The 10,843-nt window shown below is 46.8% G+C and overlaps 2 protein-coding genes across 8 annotated transcripts in view; one reads left to right on the top strand and one right to left on the bottom strand.

Annotated features, from left to right (window-relative positions):
- immp2l (inner mitochondrial membrane peptidase subunit 2) overlaps positions 1–2,773 on the bottom strand; it is an 80,002-nt gene extending 77,229 nt beyond the window's left edge. For 3 of the 5 annotated variants that reach the window (XM_026311726.1, XM_026311722.1, XM_026311728.1), the window contains exon 1: positions 2,739–2,773. The gene's annotated coding sequence lies outside the window, so the exon portion shown is untranslated. Of the gene's footprint in view, positions 1–1,138; positions 1,179–2,503; positions 2,708–2,738 lie in introns of those variants that run through there. The other 2 variants (XM_026311724.1, XM_026311723.1) reach the window with 2 other exon arrangements.
- A 3,579-nt stretch (positions 2,774–6,352) lies between these two features.
- On the top strand, positions 6,353–10,697 carry znf277 (zinc finger protein 277). Of its 3 annotated transcripts, none has more exons than XM_026311473.1 (13): positions 6,353–6,401; positions 6,778–6,921; positions 6,958–7,033; positions 7,268–7,356; positions 7,710–7,792; positions 7,891–7,982; positions 8,247–8,357; positions 8,733–8,865; positions 8,969–9,036; positions 9,210–9,306; positions 9,795–9,837; positions 10,004–10,178; positions 10,260–10,697. In XM_026311473.1, the coding sequence occupies exons 1-13, from the start codon at positions 6,365–6,367 to the stop codon at positions 10,447–10,449; spliced, it is 1,338 nt and encodes a 445-aa protein (XP_026167258.1). In that variant the 5' UTR covers positions 6,353–6,364; the 3' UTR covers positions 10,450–10,697. The 3 variants fall into 3 exon arrangements, with proteins under 3 accessions (XP_026167258.1, XP_026167257.1, XP_026167256.1); XM_026311472.1 differs by having other exon boundaries at positions 6,778–6,906; positions 6,943–7,033; XM_026311471.1 differs by having other exon boundaries at positions 6,778–7,033.
- The last annotated feature ends 146 nt before the right edge of the window (positions 10,698–10,843 follow it).

Genomic DNA, 10,843 nt, shown 5'->3' on the forward strand with positions numbered 1-10,843 from the left:
TAGAGCCCAGACCTGATGGAGCTCAGAGCATTCACACCTGATACCCTCAAATCAACTTCCCATCATTTTCTCTTTCCTCCACAGACAATGAGAATGAAATGTTTCTGTGCCCAGCTCCAGTTACAAACTCATTCTAGTCTCCACTAGAAGTCCCAGTGCCGGCAGCTGAGGTATGTGCACAGGAAGGCCCTGCTGGAAACACATGGAAAAAGGAGGGTGGCGCCCCCTACAGGCGGACTGGGTGCATTCTGCTAAACACTAACTGATTGTTTGAATCAAGTCAGTCGGGAGCCACCACACAATGTTCTCATATCTGATTAGTCTCACAAATATTATCCTGATTGATCGATGAATTAGGAGCAAACAGTAGTTGAGCTACAAGGGTCAGTTTTAAAGCTGCGTCTGACATTATTGATTCAGTATTGATGAGCCATCTGGTCTGATCGCGCAGCAGCTGTTTGTGCTCTGAAGTCTTGGACAGATGGACCACCTGAACTCAGTCCTCCCAGCAAACACTCACCTGGCTCTGGTTGACATTTGGTCTGACTTTGTATCAGTTCTTATAGAAAATAAGTCATTGGCTGGAAAGTCTCTGAGTATTTATTCATCTCCAGCCCGCCGAGCCTCGCAGCGACCGTGTTCGCTCAGCCGGAGCTAAGGTGATTACTGCAGGCTGCCGGTGTCGACTGTAGGCTGGGAGGACCCGACCCACCCACCGGGACACAAATGGGATTTGTGTCTCATGCAGAACGTTAGATTTAGGTTAGGTTTTTAGGCCATGGCAGCAGGGACAGCTTCACAAACACCTCTGTGTCTCTGACCTTGGATCAGAGGCTGAGGCCCCTGACTGCCCAGAAATAACCTGAGAATATTACATACATACATATTATAATATTAATCATATTATATTATAACATAATGAACAAACATGGGCAGCTCAGACTGTACAGAGCAAACAGCAGATGACAAACATCAGGACGGCTGCACCAAGAATCAGCGCAGACAGGGACCGGTCAGGCTGATGGTTCTGATAAAACTGGGCCTGGTTGTTTCCATGTAAATGTCTTCTGTCAGAAATACCCTGAACCTGCACAGAGAAACAGGTTCCACACCAGGACAACACCACTGTTGTACCTACTTCTCAAACTGTTTCAGCTTCTTCTACACAAGTGCATCCTATTCCATTTCTGACGCATCACTGCAGGTGTGTTATAGTTTATTTAAGCAGGAACAGTTTTATAAAACAAATGAAAATGAAATAATAAAATTCTATGATTTTCATGTTTTCTGTGTTTTCTGCGTTTTCAGGAATGTTCTGTCCTGCTCATTTCTGTCCCGTGTCACATCGATCGATTAACTCTGACCTGCTGCAGCTCCGCCTCTTGCCGATCAGTCGATCGATTAACTCTGACCTGCTGCAGCTCCGCCTCTTGCCGATCAGACGATCGATTAACTCTGACCTGCTGCAGCTCCGCCTCTTGCCGATCAGCCGATCGATTAACTCTGACCTGCTGCAGCTCCGCCTCTTGCCGATCAGCCGATCGATTAACTCTGACCTGCTGCAGCTCCGCCTCTTGCCGATCAGTCGATCGATTAACTCTGACCTGCTGCAGCTCCGCCTCTTGCCGATCAGCCGATCGATTAACTCTGACCTGCTGCAGCTCCGCCTCTTGCCGATCAGTCGATCGATTAACCCTGACCTGCAGCATCTTCGACTCCCGCCGATCAGTCGATCGATTAACCCTGACCTGCAACAGCTCCGCCTCCCACCGATGAACCGATCGATTAACCCTGACCTGCAGCAGTTCCGCCTCTTGCAGATCAGTCGATCGATTAACTCTGACCTGCTGCAGCTCTGCCTCTTGCCGATCAGCCGATCGATTAACTCTGACCTGCTGCAGCTCTGCCTCTTGCCGATCAGTTGATCGATTAACCCTGACCTGCTGCAGCTCCGCCTCTTGCCGATCAGTCGATCGATTAACCCTGACCTGCAGCTTCTTCGCCTCCCGCCGATCAGTCGATCGATTAACCCTGACCTGCAACAGCTCCGCCTCCCACCGATGAACCGATCGATTAACCCTGACCTGCAGCAGTTCCGCCTCTTGCAGATCAGTCGATCGACTAACCCTGACCTGCAGCTTCTTCGCCTCCCGCCGATCAGTTGATCAATTAACTCTGACCTGCTGCAGCTCCAATCAGCCAATCGATTAACTCTGACTGCTGCAGCTCCAATCAGCCGATCGATTAACTCTGACCTGCTGCAGCTCCGCCTATTGCCGATCAGTCGATCGATTAACTCTGACCTGCAGCAGCTCCGCTTCTTGTCGATCAGACGATCGATTAACTCTGACCTGCAGCAGCTCCAATCAGCCGATCGATTAACCCTGACCTGCAGCAGCTCCAATCAGCCGATCGATTAACCCTGACCTGCTGCAGCTCCAATCAGCCGATCGATTAACCCTGACCTGCTGCAGCTCCAATCAGCCGATCGATTAACCCTGACCTGCTGCAACTCCGCCTCTTGCCGATCAGCCGATCGATTAACCGTGACCTGCCGCTGCCCCCAACGTGCGATGTGACCGTTGCAAACACCGCCAGCCCCCGGTCAGCAGCGGCGGCTATTATTGCAGCTTTCGTTTACCGTCAGCACGAGCTGTCGATAACAGCGGCTCGAGAAAAGAGCAGGACAAAGTCGGCGGACTCTGAAGTCCCGTTAAAAACCGACAGAAACGACTTACCCGCAGCAACGTGAGCTCCCACTTCCTGGTGTGCTCCTACGTCACGAGTCGCCCTGGGTCCTAAAGCCTGTGAATTTATGGCCGTTTACCTGCGCAGGTCACGTGTCCATCTATTGTCGGTTCAGTTTTCACCTGTGGGTCGAACTGAAAAAGGTGTAAATGTTGATGAGTCTCTCACATGTTATGTCACAACTGGTTATTATGCTTTTTAACAAAATAACCCAAGAGTTCTTCAGGAACCCCCGTGTCGGACCCAGTCGGTTCATCAGGAACCTCCGTGTCGGACCCGGGCGGTTTATGAGGAACCAGTGAATCCTTCATGAATGTCCAGTTCAGGCTGTTGATCACTGTGGCTGCAGTTCGTGCTGGACTGTGTTACACAGGATAACGATGACGTCTGTGCCAAAGGGAAATAAAAGCAAAATAACGTGACTGGTGTGACCAAGCGCTGCAGCTCTGTCCACTCTTCAGTTCTATTATTCATGTTTTATTTATTATCCAGCAGTGTAAAGGAGGTGTTTCTGTTTCATGAGAGGGAGCCTGGATCCTCCTCCAGGCCTTAATTAAACCTGGACCGTAGAAGTCAGTATTAGAGGTGAAATAATAAGTGATGAGAACCAGTCTCAGGAAACATGTTGGTTAAAAGTGAAATGTATGTAATTTATTTTAATTTATTTCTGCAAGAAGCTAAATTTAAATTAATGAGGAGCAAAGGTGAAGTTTGAAAATGATGAAATATACTAAATGTCCTTGCCAGAACGATGAAGCTGCTGTGGGTCCATGTCATTTATGGATGTTTTGAAGTGCAGACTGGTGTGTACAACATGTAGTTGGTATTTATTATTGTTCGGTCTGTTATTATAGTTCAGTGTGTGTGTGTGTGTGTGTGTGTGTGTCTCAGAGGGAGCAGCAGAAGAAGAAAAGCCCCCGGCTGTTGGCTCAACCTGACCTGTGTGGGCGACCACCCACATCATGACATGTTTTGAGGCTCCCAGCTCTGAACCTCTGTCGGTGCTGAGCAGGCAGTTGCTACGCAACAATTTGTCACCGACAGCATTTGGGCCTGAGCAGCAGTCTGAAGATCTGAATCAGTGTTTTGAGAATCCTGACTTTCTCCGTGTGTCTGCAGCATCTGGGCAGGTGAGCTGCAAGTACACCTGTTGGCCATTGCAGCAGCTCATATCGACCCAGAACAGGCCCAGACCAATCAGACAGAGTCATAGTCAAGAGTGTGACTGAGACACAGTGACAAAGTGAAAATGTGCAGTTTTAACGTGCACTGGCTGTAACCAGCCCCCGTGCACGCTCGTGCTGCAGTAGAATGTGCTCATCCTGTGAGGAAGAACAATCGTGGTCAGAAACAACACGGCAGCAAAACACCATGAGCTGGTTCTGATTCTGATCCTTTTTTAAATTGTGGGTCTGACCACATTACAGTGCAGCAGAAAGCCCATGTTTGAATGCTGTTTACTCTATCCAACTGCATTATGGGGAATGTAGGAGCCAGTGTTTGTGGAGCTAATACAGGCTTATGCCAGTTTTGCATTAGCTTTGACCATCTTCATATCTCTGATTCCTGTGACTTCATGGAAGGGCAGCACTGACCTATAGAGCAGCTTTGAAGTCTGTGGTGGTTATTGTCGTAATCTCAGTTTAGATTCTGGGATTAATGGACAGCAGAAGGTTCTGCAGTAATGTGGATAGTGATGCTGGTGATGATTGGAGCAGCTAAATCTCAACACTGTCTGTCTCAGGGTTCGGGTTAGAAATCACCTTCAGAAAAAGTCTCAGTTTCTTAGCAGTAAAAAACCACCAAAGGCAGACAAAGTCGGTTTCAGGTATTTCAACAACCTGTGCTTGAAGTTGCATCTGGGGCCAGACTCCCAGGCTGTGTGATGTGAAAAACATGTACAATGGTTTCAGTAACACTCAGATGCTGTTGGAGCTGAAAATGTGGCTCATGTGAGCATTATGGTCTGAATCAGAAATCCACACCATATCATGGCTGCGTCTGTCTCTCCAGGGTTTAATTAGAGCGTCTGAGCTGTGTGTGAATAATGCAGCACCTGAACACACCTGAGTGGGCCGCTCGCCGTGGGGAGGTCGAGAGAGCACCGCCTTCAGAGAGAGAGAGAGAGAGAGAGGTGAGTGGGTTTAAACCTTCAGAGGATTTCAAGGTTTTCATGCTGTAAAATCAGCGCACCAGCAGGATGAAAAGCTATAAAAGTGTTTTTATGAAACATTCTATCATGAATGTTTTTATCAGTGAGCACTTTCTCTGTTGCACTACACTTTGATAATGTATAAATAAAATGTATTATTACCTTGTTTACAGTATTACTGCTGTTGGTATTACTGATAGAAACAATATTTCTACTCCCTTTCTTGCAGAATACATTATTATGAGTTATATTTATTATAAAACCATATAATTATTATTGTTGACACACAAATCAGCATCCTATTGTTGTGATGTGCAGGACGAAATAATATATATTATTATTTTATTATTACTTTATTGTTATTTTTTCCACATCGGTGCATTAGAAAAATCAGTCGTACTCGGTTACATTTACTTTATTTGTGTGGATGTATGAGCTGCTGTTTTCATAAAGACAAGATGAACCTTATTAATCCCTGAAGGGTAAACCATCAGGACCACCTACTAGACATTTTGTAGTTTTTATGTTTGTGTCATTTCTCCTAACAATTTATTTGCTGAAGTGTAAAATAAAACACTGTTTACTCGATCTATCTTATATTGTATATTTTGTAACTGTGTGTTTGGGAGTATTGAGGTAGATAAAGCTGACATTTAGGTGAAATAACTGGAATAAAAAACATACCAGAACAAAAGGAAAACCTGCCGACTGCAGGAAGATGAAGACTGGACCTTTTGTGCCCCCTAGTGTTTTTTTTCCCTCAAATACTGCAAAACTCATTTTTATATTAATCAAATCTCTTTATTCCAGTTGATACCACACAAACACTCTAGATGTTCCTAATACGTCCAGTAGTAGTTATAGTAGCCTATACACTGTGTTTGATTTGGTTTCTGAGCCTGAACATGAGAAACACTAAAGATTTTGTTTGGCTATTAGTGAAGAAAAAATAAAGATAGTAAGAGTCAGACCAGAGAAGAGTCATGTGTAGTGATTTATATTTGAGATTTATTATAAGTCACAGCAGCTTTTACACAAAAGGCAAAGGTTCTTATGTTACTCACCTAATTTCCTTCGTTTATGATCATGATCATGTTTATTAAGTGGAACTCAAAAATATCTATAGCTTTAACCTTAATGTACCAAGAAAAGGCAAAGGCCAAAATTAAAGATCTGAAAAATAGGGATAGTTCTGGGAAGTTCCAGAAAAGTAAGAACTGAACTAAAATCGCTGTGAGAATCATTTTGGTGATAATTTAGATGGACGATCTACTGTGAGTATAGGCTGTTACTACCCGAAGTATAAAAATAATTAATGCTTCCCGTTTCTCTGCGTTAAATTTTAAGTTTTAATACGAGTCACGCGAACGCACCGTTTGGAGTCTGTGGTTTTCTGCAGACGGGAAGGCAACTAAAGCATTTCCACCCTCTGATTGGTCCGTTCACAGCTGTTTTGCCCACGTGATGCGGAAAATGGCAGCCTGTGAGGGGGGTAAAGAGGGTGAGTCGAGTTTTTAGGCGTGTTTGTGTTTTTACCGAGGCTGTTTATCACCTTTTGTTTACCGTCAGCACGAGCCCGTTTATGTGTAAATAACGTCAGAATGTGTCGGGCTGCAGCTCACCTGAGGCAGGTGCGGCTCCTCAGCTAGCCGGCTGAGCTAAGCTAAGCTAAGCTAATTTGAGCTAAGAAAATATATTTTAGTACAAACCACTGAAACATGCGGGACTCCCGACAGCACACTGGAGTTAATGTTATTAATGTGATCTAATTTAAATTAGATTAACCTTTTAATCAAACCTGATTTGATTTGAGGATGAAAACATGTGACGCTGACCCATGACCCCTGACCCCTGACCCCAACCCGTGTCCCTCCCAGGGCAGGACAGTATCCTGGAGCCTCTGTGTTTTCCAGAGCAGCCACCTGATGTCCCCAGTGCTCCCAGTCTGTGTTCCCAGCGCCCAAGGGCAGAGCTGCTGGTGTGTGTGTTCTGCTCCGAGTCCACGCCGCTGCTGCAGACAGATGTGCTGCTGCAGACAGATGTGCTGCTGCAGACAGATGTGCTGCTGAAACACCTGCTGCTGGAGCACAAGCTGGTCATCGCCGACGTCAGGCTGATCGCTGATCTGCCACGGTATGAGACGCGCACAAAGCGCCTGTTCGGGTCAGGTGCAAAGTGGGACGTGCAGAGTTTCACACGTGAACACAGTCATTCGGTGTCTGTTATAGATCAGGGTAGAAGAAAAGGTTTCTGTGACTGATTCAGGGACAATGAGAGCAAACAGCAGTGTGACACATCACCGTCCTCTAAGAGTCTGTAAAGTCTGTCAGGGTCTGTCAGTCTGACCGGTCTCGTGTCCTCCGTCAGGTACTTGTTGTACTGGAAAGGCAGATTCCTGGAGCAGCCCGTCACAGATTTCTGCAGCGTGATCAAGACGAACTCCACCGGCCCAGTCGGTGAGTAGAGCTGCAACATAAACACCCGGGACATCTGCAGCAGGTGTGACACAAAAATCTACAAAAACAACCAAAAGCACCACCATTATAATCACATGCAGCTTCCCCCATTAGTTTTCCATTAAGAAGCTTTACTGTTGGTAAAATGATGTTATCACATTTCATCAGACCTCAGGTGTTTAAAAACGTGTCTCTGTGGGAACTGGAAGTTCTGTGGGTTTGATAATGACGGACCCACTTCCAGGCCAGTTATTCCATTAAAACTGAAATTATTTCACGGTCATCCGTGTGGGATGAGTCTACTTTACATTTCTTCAACACTGAACATGCGTAACCAGCTGTTGTTCCTGCAGAGAAACAGGACGAATACTTCCTCCTGTGCGACATCCTGCCAGAGGACAGACTGCTCCGAGAGAAGCTCCAGCAGAAACGTCTGGTGAGTCAGTGACGACTGGGAGGACTCAGCACATCCTCCCAGGATAAGCTGCTCCTCTTCTTCTGTGGTGCATCTCTGACTGTTCTGATCTTCCACAGGAGGAGGTGCTGGAGCAGCAGCAGAGGGAGAGAGATGACACTAGTTTCCATCGTGTCTGCATGTTCTGCAGCGAGGAGTTTTCTGGAAACAGGTGCTGCACACGATTCCAGCTGCTGGTTCAACAGCACTGAGAGCAAACGTCAAATCTCTCAGGACTGAACTCTATTAATGCAGGCACTTTAGTTTACAGTCGTATTTTAAACTTTCACTTCAAAATCAGAGAAGAAATGCAGTGACAGTATCCCACCGGCTAAACGTCATCTTCTACAACGTTTATAGATTACAAATGTTTAATTAAAACGTCTCACAAATCTGTGTAGTTCCACATTCCTCTTTTCAATCCTCCCACCGTCAGGTCGTCTCTGCTGAACCACATGGCCAGAGAACATTCCTTCAGCATCGGACTGCCGGACAACATCGTCTACTGCAACGAGTTCCTGGACACACTGCAGAGCAAACTGGACAAGTAAGAATTAATGCAGTGATGACAGCATGTCCCACTTACTATTAGGACTGTGATGACGAGTAACCCGTCCCCCAAAACCTTGAAAATGTTCTTTTAGTTCTTCAAACCTCAGACACTGGACAGTGATTCTCCTCAGCTGTGTAGTGTCATGCACACGTTGCACAGAAAAGGCAAAAACAAATCAGATTCATCTGTTTCTGCAGGAACATAAGTATTAATAAATCACAGTCCACTTCAAAAAGCTGATCTACATGTTCAGTGTGTTTGCTCAGGTGGTTTCTAAAGGCACAGGTGCTCCTGGGTAACTGAATGTTTCTGTGAATATATATTTTAAAAGACTTGGTCCCTTTAGGTTTTTACTGTGATTCTCATCAGCCTGCAGTGTTTGTACTGTGAGAAAACCTTCCGAGATAAAACCACGCTGAAGGACCACATGAGGAAAAAAGCTCATCGCCGCATCAACGCCAGCAACCATGACTACGACCGTTTCTACGTCATCAACTACCTGGTACCACAGAACATGGGACTCATGTAACCAGATCCTAGATGTCTCACTGACGCTCCAAAGATTTTCAGTTTAGATGAGTTGTCTCTGTTGGTTCTCCTGTCAGGAGCTGGGGAAGACGTGGGAGGAGGTGCAGAGCGAAGACGACCGTGAGCTGGTAGACGAGGAGGATGAGTAAGTACATCCTCAGCGGTAAAACATTCAGGTTTCACAGACTGAACACACGACAGCCTCGTCATTGTTCAGGGTTAACACATCCACCCCCCCACAGAGATGTAGTTTCTGTCTACAGCCGCCTGGTTGGCCTCTCCTCTCCCAGCTGACTGACGTCTCTGTGTCGTCCACAGCGACTGGTCGGACTGGCGGGCTCATCCGGTCTCTGCCGTGTGTCTGTTCTGCGATCATCAGTCCGACACCATGGAGCAGATCTACTCACACATGAAGGTCAGCAACAAACAGCACAATTCACAGCTGATGACGGAGAGTAGTGTTGAAGTGACCAGGTTAGTCTGTGTCAGGGCAGCTGAAGCAGAAAGACTCCGGTTCTGTCCTGTTGGTGGTTCCATTTGGAAAAATCAGGCATAAATCTGTCTGCCTGATAAATATTAAATTACTTCAGAGTGAGTCAGACAAAGTCCAGTTTAGACTGAAGCTGAGCCACGTCGCCAGAGATCTCCTGAAATGTCCCTGTACGCAGGATAAATGGCCGTGTACAGCCACAGGCACAGACAGGCTGGTTCTGCTTCTCCACAGTCTAAAAAATAAATGTCTCCCTGGTAACCAATGATCAAATAATCCATTATTCATGCACATCTCTAGTTCTTGGCGTCGCTGAGCTGTGGAATCTAAACTAATGTAGTTTCCTGTCTTCCCTCCTCAGTGAGGCCTGTGGACTGAATCATCGTTTAACGATCGTGTGTCTTGTTTTTCAGGACGTTCATGGCTTTGATCTCCATAAGCTGAGGACAGATCTCAGTGAGTACAAAGATCAGCACCATCAGTAGCCCCAGTGATCAGAGCCCTGAACAGAAGTTTTGTGTTCGTCATAAAGACACAAACTGTCAGTAGTGAGGACAGAAGTTGCTCCTCCTTGGTTTGTGGTGAACATCACAACCTAAACTTACTGCTCATCTCTTGTCAGACCTCAGGTTCTACCAGCAGGTCAAACTGGTGAACTTCATCCGGCGGCAGATCCACCAGAGCCGCTGCTACGGCTGCCAAGAGAAGTTTGAGACTAGAGCCGACGTCCTGGGTCACATCGTGGCTGAAGGTCACGTGATGCAGCTGCCAGAGGTGTCTGCCTGGGACCAGCCGCAGTAAGTCTGTGCTGGCGTTTCAGTAGCTGCTTCACACGGTGACGCTGCAACTTCCTGTTTCTGACCTCAGTGTGTCCTCAGGTATTACTTCCCCACGTACGAGAACGACGCCCTCCTCTGCGCACTGTCTGACAGTGACCAAGATGAAGCCGGTGAGACGAGTCACGGGGAGGACGTCCCAGTCATCGCAGAGGACGTGTCCAACCTCAGAGCGCTAAAACAGAGCAGCGTCCTAAACCAGCTGCTGAAGAACACACGGTCCTGCAGCTAGGACGGAAGGACGGATGAGGCACAGACAGACAGGACAGATGGATGGACGGACAGACAGACAGATGGAGACAGATGGACAGATCAGTTGTCCTGTACATGCCAAACAAGTGCAGTGATAATAACCATCAGTCTGTGGGACACGTGAACAGCAGGTTCTCCTGAGAGCAGCTGCTTTGCACAGTGATGGCACATTCAGGGACAAACAGCAGTTTGTAAATGTTGGGGAATAAAGATTGTGCTAAAACCCGACCCACCTGCACCTTTTTGTGTTTCTTTAACTTGCACCTGCAGGAGAGAGCACAGCGACCCGTGACCTGACCCGCGACCTGACCCAACATGTTCAGGGCTCGGGGAGAAACCTGAGTGTATTTTTGAGTTCTTGGTTGTACCAACAA

The sequence above is a fragment of the Mastacembelus armatus genome, chromosome 6 (assembly GCF_900324485.2).
Source record: "Mastacembelus armatus chromosome 6, fMasArm1.2, whole genome shotgun sequence".
NCBI lineage: Eukaryota > Metazoa > Chordata > Actinopteri > Synbranchiformes > Mastacembelidae > Mastacembelus > Mastacembelus armatus.

Excerpts from the sequence above, each read along its gene's own strand:
- znf277 (XM_026311471.1), top strand. The coding sequence starts at position 6,365 with ATGCGGAAAATGGCAGCCTGTGAGGGGGGTAAAGAGG. Across the intron at positions 7,793-7,890 it reads AGCTCCAGCAGAAACGTCTG|GAGGAGGTGCTGGAGCAGCA; the intron begins GTGAGTCAGTGA and ends GATCTTCCACAG. Across the intron at positions 8,358-8,732 it reads CTGCAGAGCAAACTGGACAA|CCTGCAGTGTTTGTACTGTG; the intron begins GTAAGAATTAAT and ends GATTCTCATCAG.